The sequence below is a fragment of the Halyomorpha halys genome, unplaced genomic scaffold (assembly GCF_000696795.3).
Source record: "Halyomorpha halys isolate HHAL.00 unplaced genomic scaffold, Hhal_1.1 Scaffold269.1, whole genome shotgun sequence".
Taxonomy (NCBI): Eukaryota; Metazoa; Arthropoda; class Insecta; order Hemiptera; family Pentatomidae; genus Halyomorpha; species Halyomorpha halys.
The window spans coordinates 653,089-671,496 of NW_027112099.1; the positions used below are offsets into that span (position 1 = coordinate 653,089).

The 18,408-nt window shown below is 31.1% G+C and overlaps 1 protein-coding gene across 1 annotated transcript; it reads right to left on the reverse strand.

The window, feature by feature from the left end:
* Nucleotides 1-249: 249 nt before the first annotated feature.
* LOC106680571 (uncharacterized) lies at nt 250-17,927 on the reverse strand. The gene is made up of 4 exons (XM_014420365.3): nt 17,778-17,927; nt 13,908-14,112; nt 8,256-8,374; nt 250-4,249 (listed from the first exon to the last, which is right to left on the reverse strand). Exons 1-4 carry the CDS (start codon nt 17,925-17,927, stop codon nt 2,633-2,635), a joined length of 2,091 nt encoding a protein of 696 aa, XP_014275851.1. The 3' UTR covers nt 250-2,632.
* Between the last annotated feature and the right edge of the window lie 481 nt (nt 17,928-18,408).

The window sequence follows — 18,408 nt, forward strand, 5'->3', positions numbered from 1 at the left end:
ATACTAATTGCCCTGTGTTTAAACATGTGTAATCAAGGTGAACAGTGTCATAGAGTGATGAAAATTAATATTACAAATTACCCATTACCAAGGTCGATCAGGAAATATTGCATGACTTATTGAATACTATAGTTTATTAATATTAATGGGAAGTAAACCCAAAAATGTGTGAAAACTAAAGTATGTAAAAAATAATTTTTGAAGCCTATTTAGTCACATATATTCAACAAAAAGTTGCCATCAATAAATAAACAATTTAATTATGCTTGTTATTTTTATTTCTTATATTATGTGTCATTTTGTATTAATATTAAATAATCACTGAAGAAGTTTTTTTTTTTAATCTAATCTTTGCTTAAACTATTTGTAAATCACAGGTTGAAAATAATTTATTGCAATGAACTCAGTTAAAAATGGGGGGAAAAGTATTAGAAGGGAATTACAATGTTTCATCTTTTGTTGGAAATTATGGAACCTATAGTTAATGAACCGTAGTTATATGTTTTTACATTGACTATGTTTTTCCTATGTGTTTGTTTTAATATAAACATTTTATTTAATGGCTTTCTACATCACTTTTTTTTCATAAACAAATTCCAATATTTTAATTGACCTTTTTTTCTATTTACAAATATCCAAAATGTCTAAAACATAGTACAGGACAATTATTTTGCCATGTAAAATCACCAAAAAAAAGGTAACATAATACATTTCCCTTATGAGTATTTGATCAAAGCAACTGTCCAAAAGGTTAGGCAAACTGTTGTAAATACATATTTTATTATACTAACTATTTAATAATTAATTGCAATTACCATCATCACTGCCTTCAGTCATTCGACAATTGGCAGTCTCTGCCATTATCAGTATTGTGTATTGGACTATAGCCTCTTTCAAAATAAATTTTACAACTACCAAAATGACAGTAAAATGTCTTAGTTCCAAATTGTTGTTTAATTGACCACAAACTGTTTTATATGATAGCTTACTTCAAGTGGCATATGTTATTACAGTTAACAAAAAACGATTGATGAATGGATTTAAGTCTCTTTCAAAATAAGTGGTTCAAAGATGCTTCACTTACTTTACTTGATACTGAAATATCTTTTTCTGATCTATTTTAAGTGAATAAGGTTAATTTTGATTAGATTTAATATTTAAATGTCTTTTGACAACAAATTTAATGTATTTCTTTTTGAAAATAATATGACAATGTTTTATTTTACACACCTAAGTGAATATTTATTCTTTTTTAAACTAGAAAAACAAATTATATCTCATTTATATTTTCTACTAATGTTTTTAGCTAAAAAAAAAAAGAACAATATTACTTAAAATTAATAATTCAATTACGATAAGTATAAGGAGCATAAGTCAAATTTACTTGATTTCAATTTTTCCTCTTTATTCTAAGTTCATGCCTACCAGATTATATGCTACTTGACTGATATTGAAAGGTTCAATGGTTAATTGTTTGCAAAGTGAGCATTGAATTGAGCTGTTAGAAGACATACACAGAATGAAATTAGTGTGATTTATGTTCCTAGTGAATGTCATGAAATAATGAACAATAACTAAAAAAGGTGTTAGTTTATCATAATGAAGAATTACACAGTAATAAATTCACTTTAAGAATGTTATATGGACTCAACCTATATAATGAATTTTACTTTTCTGAAGTTATTCATGTTTTCAGTCCTTTCGATAATGTTTAAATTATGTATTTTGTTAATTATTCAAAATATAGACTAAGTGATATTCATCATAAGTACTTAAATGTCAAAATAATTAATATTTGTTTATTTATTGTGAAATTAATAACTAAAACCAACTGTTTAGTGCCTGAACATTTTTACAATAACTTTGAATTATCACAACTGATTTAGCTTGCAAGTAAGTCTGAGAAGCATAATAGTAATAAAAATCAATATATAATGTTGATTATTTTTTTTTTAAGTATGTACAATTGTATTTACTGGCTAAATAAATATCATGGGTATAATATATTAATTATAAATAGAACTATTTTACAGTATATCTAGCAACTATTTGGAATAATAATATCTTCATTTTTTATTGTCTTGGGTTTTATTTATTGATTTTTTCAAAAGCAGGTTTTATTTAAAGATAATAAAAAAATATCTTGTCTATGTTAAACTAAATTACCCTCAATTTCCTGAATTTATTTATATGTATCGATGGCATATCAAATATCCACTTAATTGACAATTAAAACATTTTATAAATAATTGCACTAAGAAAAAGTTTAAAGTTGGAGAGCAAAACATTTAAAATTTGTACATGTATGATCAGATCATAAATATCAGCAATGATTCTAAGCTTAAATTATTTGACTTGTCCAGTTTATGTTACGAATGATTAATAAATATTCAGTTTAATATTATTTTAAGAAATTAGAAATAACAAAACAATAAAATATTGCACATTTTTTTATAAAATTATAACAAATTAATAATAAAAGGGTTCAACAAATTGAATAATAACTTATTTAACAGAGCTAAAATTCAACGATCCAAAAAATAACTCATAAATAACATAATGATAATAAAAGTAAAATACTCTCTGCCACCAAAATTTATAATTATACATTCATCATTTAGTTATCTCTAATTCATCTATAAATTCCTTTAATCATAGGATTTTTCCTCGATTCAATTGGTTTGTAAGATTGTTGATAGATTGAAGCTAAGCGCCAGTGTTCTGGATAGTCCATTCCCATGGTTCCAGGCCATAGGGAAAATGGAGGAGCTAAAGTATTTATTGAATAGCTCTTTCGAGCAAAGGGTGTTTTTGGTTTTGGAATAGCAATTGGTTTGGTCGCTTGAGATGTTTGACTCCCATTGTTACTGCTACTTCTAGAGTTTGGATTTCCTGCTTTGAATGCCATTTTATATTCAGATCTAGGTAAGCGCTGGTTGATTCCTAATGGAGATTTTGTTTCACAAGCCATACACGGACGAGAAAAAAGCATTTTATCTTTACAATGTTTATCTGTATTTCTTGATAGGTTTGGCGAACTTCTATAATGCTTTTGTCTTGCTAGTTTCTCTGATGTGATAGAAGAATCAGTGGCATTGAGTGATCCATTTTTTAATGATCCATTTTTTGATGATTTTTTCCCAGAATTCGGAGGAGAAGGAATGTTGGGGTTTTTGTTTTCTTCTGAACCATTGATTGGTATCTTTTCATCAGAATTTATTGGAGCCAACTGTTTTTTCCCATTGCTGTGTGGATTATGCTGAGTAGGACTTTTAGTGATATTATCAATGTCATTACTGACTATATCCATAACAGCGGAAGGATTTACTGGCTTACTTTTTTCATTTATCTCAGGCCAAGCTGTTTTTGGTTTTGGTCCATCGTTGTTGGATTCATGTTTCTTGTTTAATTGCAATTCTTGATCACGAGATTTTACTATTGTAAATATTCCAGGAGCGACTGAGCCATTACTGCCGTCGATATGTATTGGCCTCTTGGGCTCATCTTCTGGCTTAGAGGGAACTAGATCCCAACATATAGCCAGATCAATCTCTTGTAAATCTTTTAGCTTACACGTCTTAGGCCTCTGCTCGTCTATACTCCTCTTTTTCCTTGGAGCGGCTGTTTTAGGTCTAAATATTTTCAGTTTGCTGCATTGGGTTGGTCCTGGAGAGGCGTATATCTTTTGAGCGACAGCAGCAGCTGTAGGTTCAGTGTCTAATGCTGCACCAGGATCTTTCACTCGTTGCATTTGTAGAGAATGAAACAATTTATCTTCGATAACGTCTGGTAAAGGTCTATGCTTCAGATTATTTTGAGCCAATTCTTTCGCGTACTGAGCACTTATAAACTCAGCTTCTAGAGGCTTCGATTTCCTACTCGATGCCGATGAGCCAGATTTCAAAGAACTGGAAGATCCCCGTTTCTCTGAATCTTGGCTTTTTGCAGAATATCTCTCTTCACTTTTCATTGATTCGTTATCAGATTTTTCTTCGTCATTTTTGTTATGAGCTTCTTCCGCTAATGCTTCCAGGAGGTTTTTCTTTTCGGGGTTAACCTTACAAGTCTTAGAATAGCTCTCGATATCTTCTCGAACTCTTTCCGTCGTATCGATGATCTTTGGAGTCCTGTCATAACCCACCGGATTCGTGTTATCATGTTCATAATCCTTTAGTTGATCTAAGCCTAGTGCCTCGCTTTCATCAACAATGGGTATGTCCTTTTTCACTGATTGTAACTTCTCTTTTTTCTAAAAAAGAAAGAAAGTGTAAATACAATTAAATCCTTAATGAATGAATTACGTATATGTACAACATGTAAACATTTATTTTGATTCTACATTGGAACAATATTTATTTGGTAAAGTAGATAGCATTAAAAAATCTAATCAATCTAGGAAATAATGTAAATATTTATAGATTTATTTTTGGAAATATGTTGTATATATAAAAATAGCAAACTGAGTGATGAACTTATATTAATATCTGGGATAGCTCGTCATATCACAAAAAACCTGAAGGATGAAATAAAGGCTCTTCTGGCAATAGATGCCACTATTTCGATATTTCTCCCGCAAAGCCGAGCTCACAATAAAACGGACAGTCATCAGGCCTGTAGTAACACATAGCAGTAATCCTGGCCCAAGAAAATGAAAAAAATTTAAAGGCATAGGAAAGGAAAAATCTATCGCACGTTAATCTAGAAAAAATCGAGAGTTGATAGAGTTATCCGGTCAGCTAGTGATATTTGTGATGAAGAACAGCATTCGATGGCATGTGGAAAGGATGCTACTGGACCGCCTGCCAAGAAGGCTGTTGTATGAACTGTTAGAGTGAGATGTAAAAATTCATTTTTTATTGTATACACGATGCTCGGTGGCAAACTGTGAATATATCGATTGTACTGGCTTGCAACGGTTTTACAACAGGAGTCAGAATGTTGCTCTCAAGCTTTATGTTGTGTTAAAGGCATAAAACCAAAATGAAGACCTTGATAGAGAGGGCTTGTTGACGTAGAGGCAGACTTGCGCTGGTTTGGAGTAACAAGATGGAATAGACAGAAATGAGTGGTCAAGGACAATTGTGGAGGCTGAAGCCAAGCAAGGGCTTTAGAACCATTGTAGGAATAAATATATCGTACTGTCAGAGCAGTGATCTAGGAGAAACAGTTAAGTTGCCTTTCCACAGTATGCCAGTGTCATGCATAGAAATATGTATTTCTACAGAACCAATGTCTTTTCACTTCGGACCGTACGTATAATCTTCAATGGTATAATCCCACCACCTTAAAATGTTTTATCTTACCATCCCTTCTCATTCCTTATATGTTTCCAATTTCATAGCCTAATTACCTAATGCAAATGTAATTGGACAAAGTCCTCTCTCTTTCCAGCCTAAATAACTATCTCCTGTTCTTCAATGCATTTATAAATTGTTATATATTTAGCTCTAAGGGTTAGAACAGTCATTAGGCTTAAGATATAAAGTAACTTCAGCCTTCAGCTGAGTTCTTCCTAGTTTATAACAGATTTATTTCAATGTTGATTGATGTTGAGAATCAATGTAATGAAAAAATAAAACGCAAAGGAGAACATGGGGGCCAGAGCCAGGAAGATCTATACATGATGCAAGAAATAACCGTAAAAAGGAAGGAATGTACAAGAATAGTACAAGAGTCCAAGAGGAGAAAAAAGGCAGTTATCTCACCCCAATTTTTGATTACTTTGATGAAAACTATTTATAATTACTAGTCAAAATGTATGAGTCTGCCAATTATAGTTAGGGGGAATAAATAATGGCGGCTGTTTGAAAGCGATAAAAAACACTACTTTTTCATTCGGAGCTCTATATCTTAAAAAGTAGGAACAATTCAAAAAAACCTAAGAGAACGTGATTTAAAGGAGAGGAAATTTGCTAAAATGCCATGATAGAGTTATTTACGTTAAGTAGTTTTCGAGATATAGCTTTTTAAAAAGCAACATTTCATAAAACTGTTGTATGGGACGTACTGAAAGAGCAGAGTAGTTAGTGAATTTATTTTGAAAAGTCTATATCTCAAAAACCATTTGACGTACAGATGTCAATTAGCACTCAAATTAAAGCTTGTTTAATGAGCTGTAAAGTAGTTTATAATGTTTATCTTCGTAGGAGTAATAGTTTACATGAAATTAGCTAAAATAAATTGATTTATAGTTGTTCGGACAAATTTTCATTTGCCAAATTTATATTCATATGTGAATATCATAAAAACTACTACCCCTACGAAGATAAGTATCATAAACTACTTTATAGTAAGTTAAATTTCCTTTATTTTGAGTGTTGGCAGACATATGTGCGTCGTATGGGTCTAGAGATATATTTTTTCAAAAAGCCAACATTTTATACGAACAACTATAAATTAACATTTTGTGAGTTTATTTTGTCAAATATCATAAAAATTACTACTCCTACAAAGATAAACATAATCAACTATTTTATAGCAAATTTAACTAGCTTTAATTTGAGCGCTGGCAAACATCTCTACGTTCAATGATTTCTGAAATGAAGTTTTTCATAAATCAAACTTATTGTCCGAACAACTATAAATAAATTTATTTTAGCAAATATCATGAAAACTATTATTCCTACAAAGGTAAAGTTCATGAACTTACTTATAGTCCATTAAACTATCTTTAATTTGAGTGCTAATAAACATCTGTACGTCTCATAGTTCCTGAGATATAGATTTCTCAAAATAAATTAGGTTACTACTAATCTTTCAGAAGATTTTAAAGAAATTTTGCTTTTCAAAAAACTATTTCTCGAGAACTATTGGACGTAAATAGCTCTTTTAGTGCTAATATTTCAGCAAATTTACTCTTTTTTAAATAATGTTCTCATAGATTTTCTAGTGTTGTTGGTAGTTTTTAAGATATAGAGCTCCGAATGAAAAATTAATGTTTTGAAACAGCCGCCATTTTTTATTCCCCTACCTATACCTATAGCAGACTCATCAATTTTGACTAGTAATTATACATAGTTTTCATTAAAGTAATCAAAAATTGGGGTGAGATAACTGACTTTTTTTTCTTCCCGGCTCTTGTACTAGAAGGATTACGTGTAGTTCCAGTAGTGTGTGTGTCCAGCAGCTGAGAATAACAACCCACTGTCGCAAACCCGTACTAAACTAGGCATGATGGGATTACAAGATCAATAAATTACTAGAATGTAATAAATAGTATACTAGTTGCACAATATCTCTCTCAATAATTTTTTTCATTTTAGATAGTTTTATGGAAATAACAATCCACTTTTTAAAAGTTCTCAATCATATTTTGGTACGTGATCATTTCTTATTCTAATATACAAACTAAATTAAATGTTTTTGCAATAAACGGTATCCGCCTCAAGTATTTTTCTCTCTTTCTAGAACATTTTTTAACCAAACTCGACAATTGAAAAAGAAACATTTTTAACTGACGTATAACCAGCTAATATTGCTGGTAAATAAGAAATGACTTTTTGATATCCGCAGAGTCCTCAGTTAGGCTTAAAAGAATAAACATGTTTTTTACAGTTGAGTATTTTTATTTATCCTCATTTCCTTGGCCTTATTAATTAACATAGGTATGTTCTTAAATTATTACTCTAAGTATTTTTTTTTTTAAAGATAATACCTCCATTACCATTACACTTTCTGTTTTCTGAAACAATATCGCTTAAATAGACTAAAAGGTTAAAAACTTCTCTCTCTAGAGCCACCTACTCTCTTTAAACTTCATCAAAATAATTGAATGTTCGTTTAATATCGTTCTATGTGAAGGTGAAAATTCAAATTTCTCAAAATGTTTTCTTGTTTAGGAAAATGTATGAAACAATTATCTAAACAATTTTTCATAATAAAATTTTTAAAAATTGATAATTTATCCACCGCAATGGACTACCTGTTTAGAAGCCTGACCGAGGTTCTTGAATTACAAATAAAATATTTGTGCCTAAACAAAATATTGTCTATCAATAAAAATAAGTAAACAGAATAAAATATAGAAATTTAATTTTAATTGAAAATGTAATTTCTATATAATTTTGAACGAAATTAATAATGTTAATGTATTTTTATAAAAAACAAAAAAGGATCTGCTCATATAAATTACTTACCAAAAGCATAAGTGCAGTATGTACAATTTTGCTATAAATATAATATACGCTGAAAATAAGCCATAATTTTTAAATGACCCATTTACAATGATTAAATTATTAAAAAAAAATAAATAATACCGTCGGGGGTGGAAGGGGAGGCGTCAGTGATTCCTGTTCAGTTAGAGGGTGGTGAAAAGATCGTTTTTCCCAGGAGGATTTCTCTGTTCTTGGTGTTCTTTCACCACTGATTTCTTTGGCTACAAAGATACATAAACAGTAAATTAACTTATAAAAAAACATATAAATTACAATATCATAATCATAGTTTGTATTGATAAATATTTTCTGTGTAGGATGATAATTCATATTGTGATTTACGACAAAACAATTGTTTAAAATTAACTTGATTTTTATGAAATCATCTTAAATAATATTATTACGTCACTTGAGCTGAGACATCTCCTAAGTCCGAAAAAACAAAAACTAAATACTTTTTCAAAAAATAACAATGGACATTAATTCTAGTCTTCATAATTGTACACGAGAGCCTTGGATTGAACCGCGGAAGTGTCGCCAACACATATTTTTGTGAAGATTTATTGTTAAAACTCTTTTATTATTTGTCTATCCTAGGTAAACAATAAAAGTGCCCAATTCAGAAAATGCTCTTTTAAGCTACCCAGTTGTCAGATATATTCTAAGAGGGGCGCCTCTTTACTACAAGTTGGGGTTTGGAACCGTAGTTCCAGAGACTCCGAAAAATCCTCGAAATATTCTACACAACTATAGATGAAAAGAGATGTCTCTAGAATGATGCGTTGATTTTTAAATTTTTGTAGATTATTAAAATCTTATTGTTGATTTTTAGGAGTCGATATTGGACTTACAAGGTGTCACTGCATAACTAACGATAAATAAAGATAATTTATTTTATATTTATGTAGTACTAGTCAGTTGGCTGAGCATTGTTTATTTTGAAATTGATTTTGTTTAATGATATCTTTTTACTTATATGATAGAAGTGGGAGCATTTCTAAATATATTAAAAGTTGATAAGTTAATAAATGGATTTATTGCTTTATTTATTATATTTATTATCCTCATGGAAAATATTTATATATCATGGTTTTTATCCCAAACATTTTAAAAATCACTGAGGTGTAAAATAAATATTCAATTGATTGATTGATTTATATGATATTAAAGTACATGCTAGTAATAGAAGCCATGAAAGTAATGAGTAAAATTTCAAACTTTTTTTTTTTTATTTTTTTTTAAGTTTAGGCTGCTTCTTCAATTTTTCACGACATGCGAAAATACTATCAGTGCTTTAAAATGGCCCAGCAATTTTTTTTTTTCGAAAGAGCCCTTATGAAAAAACTCCCCGTTCATCCTTTATTCAATTTTAGTTGCTTTTTAAATATTTCTATATTTAACTATCCTAAGTCTTCTCCTCTCATCTTAAGTGAATCATTATAGGACCGCAACTAAAAAAGGGTTTTTGTGGGCAGCGGAACCACCCCATCACGTTCCATCAATTCCATAGTGTAGCCATAGACTATAGCTAGACTACACCACCTTAACTGGACTCATATCAAAACCTTATAATGCCATAAGGCATTATACGGGCCGTCCGTAGCTCAAGTGGTTAGGCGCAGGTCTACATCTCTGAGATATGCCTAGATCTCTGAGAGGTTCGAATCCGGCCTGGGACGTTGACTTCTTTCATTGAGTGGCGGTCCAACAAAATTAAAAACTTGACTTCCCACCATAGTTAGAAAAGGTTGGTCATCTGTAAATAACCCCCCGTAAGTCAAAAGGCTGTATAGGACTTCAATGGGAGTCATGAGCCGACGAAAGGGAAACTAAAATTCCATAAGAAAATCAAATGAAGAAAACACACTAAAGTATATAAAATACATTTCATGTATTTTATTTGTATGAACTACTTAAGTTATTATTCTCAATGAAGGATACGAAAAAAAAGTGGTTTTAGTGGGGAAGGTTTTTCCGGAAAGGATTGCTTATGATAAGATAAGTTGATTATCATACTTTACAATTTGTTTTTTCATAGACATCTATTATCTTATAAAATACTATAGAAATAAATTTGTTAAGAGTTAAAAATTGGTAAAAAACAATTCGGTTTGGTTGGATCAGTTGAACTTTCCTAAAATATATGTTTCACTTCTAAAAAAATTTCATGACCTAATATAACGGCTATACTTGATTTTTAAACTTTTCTTATTTAGTTTCCCTGCTGTCAATTTTATTTTAGCTCAGATATCAGATATTCGGTACAAATTTGTAGACTTGATGACAATGCTGTGTATATTAAGATAATTAAGACTACATTTAAATATTAAATATGACTTAATATTTATACAAATTTATACAAATCTATAAATGACCCAACTGATCTAGAGAAAAGTGAGGGTGCAATAGTCAGAGACGCAACGGATTACTTGGTAAATATTTTTTGATAAATAAAAAAAAACTAAGCAGGTGGTGCGCACGTTACACAGATTTCACTTGCCCCCTTCACTTACTTGGGGATGTAATACTCGCGACAGCAATACAACCTATTACTTGATATGCGGGTATACAATTGAAAGTAAAATCTGACTATTATCATAACAGCAATAGAAACCCAAAAAGTTTTTTTTTTTTTTTAACTATCAAATTCTGTCATGTTCATTCTTATTGTTAACAATTCGAGACGGTTAATTGTATATAAAAAAATAATTTATCAATTAAAAAATACAACTACTTTAGAGTTTTTGATAATACAGGATTTATTTTTTTATCATTAATTACAATTAAAAGTATTTTTACAGATGATGTTGGATTCTGAAGGTTATGACGACGATTAATCATGCACAATCTAGAAAAATCGTACTTTAGAAAAAAAAGTTTGTTATACTAATAGATATGCATTAAGAACTAAATCGTTAACTGTTCTTAAAGATTATTTTTGAGAGCGGAAATGCTGTAAAGCTTAAATAAGTTTACGTATAGTTATTATGTTGTGTCCATGTAGAGCATTGGTTTTCAATACAGAGAAGTCGATGGACAAATAAGGCGGAAATTAAACCATATGTGGCTAACCCACACTCCTAACGTAGCCAAAAAAAAATATATTCTCCTCGGAAAATATTTGAAAAATAGGCTGCTTTAAAATGCGTTTCGAGTCATTTTTATTGGGCATTTGCGTATTTTCGTGATATTCTATATCGTGTAGTACAATGTTTGATGTTCTTTACGAAACTCTTTGTAAATAGATAATTTCATTATTATTGTAGTCAGTCATATGTTAGATTTTGAATGTAGTGTAGTAATTTTTTATGTCTTGTGTTTTCTCAATTAAATAAAACCTACATCTAGGTATACGCCTATGTCTTTGTCTGTTTTTATAACACTTGAAAAACTTTACAGCTGACCATAAAATAGTTATAACAATGTCACAAAAATGTGTGTTGGAGGCACTTTGGGGCACCTATGTTCCGCCGATCACATGCTTGAAACTACTGATGTAAAGATAACGAAACAAATGTAAGAGACCCCTTGCCCTTGAATTATGAAGAGGCATTGAAGGTTTTTGGTTCCTTTAGCAATTGATAGTTTAATGAGCCGTTGCTTTTGAATACTCTTTTCTATGTTTATATTTAGTGCACTTTCATTCAATTTAAATATCGACCTTAACATCAGTTACATTAACATTCAAGTGAGCTATAGCATAAAAGTATGCTTTTACGATATGCATCTGTCCGGAAGAAAAAAGAAATATTACTTGCATTAATCATACACGAGTCTGAGTATTAGTCACTTGTTTAGTATCGTTTGTAGTATGTACTCGAAGAAAAGAATAATACTTACTGAGTGGTATAGAAAAAGTGACATGAAAAGGCATTTTCCAGTTGTAACATATGTTTCATTAATTGCTAAACCTTTTTAAATGTATCTGAAGATAATAATCATTAGATGAAAAACCAAATCCAGTATATTGGTAAAGAAAAATGTTTACAAATGATGCCTTTGGCGCATGCAAAAGGCCATGGTTAAATCCTGAGATTTAATGGATCTATTACAATAAACGCTTTTGATTGAACAAATAGTTCTATATTCTTCTTTCGTATGGTGGCAAAACACCACTGTAAGATAACCTAGACCTAGCTCGAAAGCTACAAAGGTTGTTGTGTCTTATGGCAAATGGTTCCGTGAGGATAACTCTCACTTCTGTGATGGAAGGTTTTTGGTCTTAATATTATTTCTTATAGAGGTGAAAGGACTAGCTCTTCTTGAGGTATACGGTCTTATAAAGTATGGATCAAGTTCCTGAATACCTGACCTATCAAAAACATGGAAACTTGTTTGGAAAGATTGATAAGGATGGGGTGATGGCAATGCAGTCAGTTATTCAGTTCAAGAAACACTGGAACACACATTATTGCGTGAGGATCAACGAGATTGGCTGACACAGGCCATGCATTAGATTTTTTTTTTAAATTATTTATTTAATGCAATTTACAACTGTACAAAATAATACAATAGGTAAATATTTTGTATGTTTCATATACACTTGAAAATCTTGGGAAGGAACCACCCATTGGTGGTACTTCAAACATTAATTTAAATTAGAAGGTCCCGTGGCCATCTTCTTTTCAGTCGCCTCGGAGGATAATCAGGGATTGTTAAGGATGAAAGATTAAGAATTAATGGGTTAGGATGGTTAAGGAGCATTAGATTTAATTGTTATACTAACGGTTCCGTGACAAGAAAAAGTTCCGGGGCTAGTATAAGGAGAATGGACAGATCTAGAGAGGAGATAACCATATCTTTAGGCAGCCAACTCAATCTTTCAAAATCGATGTCTCGGGTTGCCCCTAAACTATTTCCCAATATCTAATATTCCAAAATCGGTGGAAGAATTAATTTAAGCATTCTCTACTTTACCAGTAAGTTGTGGATTGAATGGGAGACTATGGTACTATGATATTATTGGAAGTAAGAAAGAGAACAGCCCTGCTAGGAAGGCTCAGAACATGTACCTTTTGCAACAGGACAATGTCTATGCAAAAAGTCGAATTAAAACTGCTGTATGCAACAAGGAAAAGATTAATTTATGTTGCTTTATAGATAAAAAGTGTACAAAATGTGCAACACTTCTACTAATAGACGAAATGAACGTGATAGGACTTTAAACAGGTCACTGAACAAATACCGGTTTAATTTGGGGTCCATTGACTCACAAACCTGCAAGTTCTACAGTATGGAAGGGTAATCATATCACATAATATGGAGATATGATGCTTTAGCTAGAATATGATACTTCCATTTTGACTATGACAGTATTAGGGTTCCTATGCTGTATGATTTTATTGGGCAACATAATGTGCGTAGATTGGTTAAAGAGTCGATCTGCATTAACAGAGTATGCGACGGTGCACACCATGGGACTTCTCAATGAGGCCCCTATGCATTTATCCTGGAAAAATTGGCTCTGAAGGACTTTTGTGATAAAGTTCAAAAATGAGGACAATGTTGCATAAAATGAGGATAAAGTTGCAACGACAATCGACAATAGTGCATCAAAATATGACAATGGAACATGTCAGCCTCTTTGAATATTAACCTTTAAGCTCTGTCGTGCGTTCTCAAACATTCACAATTTATGGAAAAAAACAAAAAAAAGTTTACATTTTACTAATTGGAATATTGTAAAGGCTATGTCCCACAATAAATAAAGAATGTTATTATTAGTAGTAACCTCACAATTCTTGGATCACTTACCTAGACTCCGGGTAATCTTCCTGGGCAGCTGCCAGGTGGACTTGAAGTGGCCCCAGGGTGGCTTCCTGGGTACACCTGGAAGGAGGTGTCCTCTGTTGTCCGCTATAACCTTGGTGTGTCCTCTTCTCGCCTTTGGTTTCACAAACGGGTACCACTTGTCAACTTCCCAGTTGCCGAGCCTGGGTGCGCGGAAGCTCTGCTCGTACTGCACAATATAAGATTTTTTTAGTTAATATTAACTATTACAAAATAATATGAATAATAATAATAATAATAAGTCAGACATATTGAGTACATCAATTCACTTTTGTTAAGCATTTGTGTCTGCACACAAGTGGTAGCTCAGCATTTCTTTTTCGATTTAACAAATCCATTCTGAGACCTGTCTTCTGAAGTTGCTTTCTAATTTCTACTGAATTTGGTTTGTTGAGATAATTTATCATGTATTACGTAGGATTATATTGGAATGACACCAGAAATAGTCTGTGACATCATTGATATTAAATGAATTATTTAATTTAAGAAAAATAAATAAAGGAATCTTTAATACTAAAATGATGGACTGAGATATATTTCCAAATTCCTTATTTATTTTGTTTAATGTATTTATTGACACGCAAATATAACCAATATGTATTAAGTAAATGTTCTAAATAGACTGTAATTTCAAGACAATAACTGGTGAGGAAACAACCCATTGGGAGTTCTACTGTAATATAATGTTATGTATCGAGAAGTCTCAGAGAGTAATCAGGAGTAGATTGGGATAACTGGTTACAAACTAGTGGGTTAATGTGGTTATGTCTAATTCGATAGATACAATATATTTCAAATTGCTTCAAGAGAGAGCGCTGATATTCCTCAAATATTAACCATATTTAGTCTATAAAAAAAATACAAGAAATTACTACAATTCCCCCCCCCCCCCAAAAAAAAATAAGTAGGCAATATACGATCAAGGCAATATAATTTCCAAAATATTTGAAAAAATACTTATCTGTTACTGTATTATAAAAATGTTCTCCCAAAATTACTTAGAAATCTATTTATTTCATTTTTATATTCTATTTTTTTTTTTGTGATTACTATTTTTACGAACGTAGGTTATAGATATGCTATGGTGAGGAAAAAATAATAATAATTGTAATAATGAAAAAAAAACTGTGGTTTTATAAGTTTTTTAAAAATTAAAAATGTATTATTATAAGTTCATTGTGTATAGCTAAAATCATATAGGACTACTATGCCAATAGTGTACCAGAAATACAATCAAGATTTCGAAAACATCGAACTTGTTTATTCACAAGATTTTTAATATGAACACAATTATTCGTTCCATACGATAAACCAAAATAAGCTTCGGTCTAAGATTATTCTATTCGGCAATATCAACAAAAAGATCCAATTATTTAAGGATAAATATACCGAATTTTAGTAAGTTTTGTTTTCAAGAGAAGGCATCACTTTCAGGTCAAAATTACATTCCTTCTCATTTAAATACGGAAAAATAAATTTCCCATCTATAAACGGATTTACCATCCAGAAGATAGAAGTTACTGAAATTAGTTCATTAATTTTTTTCGTAATTATTTTGGCATTTAAATTATTTTTGTTATTATTCTTAAATAAAAAAAAGGGAGCTTACAGGCAATTGGCCACAAGCAAATAAAAGAGATTCTAGAATCAGACTGAAGAATTATTATTTTAATCTACTTATTTTTTTTTTAATTTATAACATTGTATATAGTTGGGTGTGTCTTTATGTATGAAACTATACCCCAAAATCAATTGTTAAAAAAAAAATGTACCTCTTACATTAACCATGTAAGACCCACCATTATTTATTTATTTATTTCCACCTTTCCCCGTCTTATAAGCAATACAGGTGTCCAGCAGTCGATGTTACATTTCCATCAACAAATTACAGCTAATAAATCAATTTACAATTTTAATTATTCATGTACAGTTTTCTTACAGGTTTCATTAGTTTTCAGTCTTAAGGTTCAGTCTTTTGCGCGTCTTCCGTCCGCAGGCATTCCAGGGGCTGGTCTTCTTTGACGTGGCTTGGTCTAATAATTGTTTTCCACCGTTATACGAATTCTTTGTAATACGGGTAGTTTTCTTCGCTTACTAGCTGAGGGAAGTCGTTCTCTGTGAGTGCGTAGAGTCCGGTATGTAAGGCCCTCCAAGTCAATCTGGTATTAAATAAATAAATATATACTCCGAGAATATTAACATTATCAGCGGAAATTTTCAATCCCGTTCATGTCTAATCCTATGTGACACAAGACATCCATACGATTCCAAGACTTCGAAAGAGGCTGTCACATCCCAGGTATATACTTAAATATGTAATTTTAGTTCTTACTATATTTCGTTTTTGAGCTAGTCTGCCTCTGCACAGGCCGTTTTGTGATACTTGTATATTTGGACTCAGGGACTTCAAAATTTTTAATTTCATCGAAAACTGGAATTAATTTTTTTTTTACGATTATGTTAGTCTCTCAATCTATTCTACATGTAGGTGCATGAAAGTAAAAAATGAAATGAAGACTAAAAATTCTTAAGTTTATTATGCTGTTTAAATCTTAGCTCCATGCAGTGGATGCTCCTTGGTTTGTAACGAAACAATTGAAATGTAAGGAGAAAAACGTAGATTTACCTAAATGTTGATATTTAAGATGAGAGGTTTATGGTGAAACTAACTCCAAGTTGACGGTGCCTGGTGGGCCTTCTGACATGAGACACGCAGATTCGCTGTCCTCGAAGAAATAGGACCAACAAGAATATCATGTCTGGGCAAGATGGAATACCATTTCCAATGTTTGCTTCTGTTTAACCTACTTCTCGAACTGGCTATGGTTTTGCAACAGTTTTGTTTTTATTTCGACATATTCAATATTACTCATCTTTATGTGTCATTCAATTTTGAGTATGTTAGAGTCATAAACAAAATTTTATTACAGTTTTAATCTCATTTTGTAAACTTGGCCTTGAAATGATGAGAACGGTAATTTACTACACGAGATTACTAAAAATATTCTCCCTACCCCCTTTTTCAACCAATAAAAACGTTTAGAATCGTCTTGAAGAACGTTCAAAAAGGTATTCTTCTTAATGTAATGTACATTGCTATAGTAGTTACAATAGCTTAAAATCAAATGAAATTAATACTAAAACTATTTTATACTAATCTTTAATTTTTCTCCAAATATTTATCAAATCGAACATTTTAGATATAGGTGTGCCGAAAATACTTTTACGTATGCGTAAACGAAAGTACTGGACAGCTGACAAAATTGATATGGGGCCGATTCCAAAATATTTCAAATGCGAATTGGCACATAGCAGAACACATAAACAGATCTGAACCGGAGATATAAGATAAAACATTTCAGAAATCACTTTTTCTACCTTTTAAAAGAAGATAAGATGTGATGTGGATTAGAAGAGCAAAAATCCAGCTTTCCAACATTCATAGTAACGATTTGGATAAAATCCTAAGAAAAAAAAAAGGAAAATTTATTTCCCAAAAATTCTTAATTTTTTTATCTCTATGAACATATAAGGGTTTAAAGTACGTTTAATACGAATTTTGCTTACTTACCAGAACAAAGTTATTTTGATCAAATTTACTGGATCTTTAGATTTTTGTATAGTCTAATTCATCTAAAATCATTCAATACAATAAACAATATTATTTTCTCATATCAAAAAACAATTCATATACAATATTACTTTAATCTTACAGAAAAATGCCACAAAAAAGATATATATTATAATATACTAAATTGTTAAAATAGTATCCTTGAGGAATGCGAGAGCAGTCAGCAAAATGACTGGACGTCCGATGCGAACGTCATCTCTTACTCTGATCCTATGGAGATGATCACTCAAGTAATCATAGTTAGTGCCAGCAAATGTTCTAAAAAGGGCGACCAACTCGTGGTAGGGAAGATTATGTGGTCTACGATCCCTTGGAATGAATGAGTTTATCAGCTCACAGCTTCCCTTCTGCATACTCTTGGTGAAGTTTCTGCAGATTATCTCTCAATGATGTATTAATAAAATATTTAGCCATAGTAAAATTAGTCGGCTTCTTAGGCATTGATATCCAGTATCTTATTTTGACCCGTTCGTTTCCATTGATGTTTACGCGCGAATGAACCCTCCTTAATTTCATAATTTAGATCTTCCGTCAAATAGGTGTTTTATGAGATTATTTTGACTCTCGAGATAATATTCTCAATTATTATTGACTCAATTAACTCTCAAAACTCCTATATAACAATGATTTACAGAGATGTGGCGTGAAACAAAATAACAAAATAAAGTATTAACAATATAATGGATCTATAATGGGCAATTATTTGTGTGGCTTACATCTAACAAATTGTTGTGTTCAATGCTATTTTATTACAAACTAATATGAAAATGGTGAATGAATAATAATCTTTCTTTGTTTAAATTATATTAGTTTTTACAAGGACAACAACGTTTC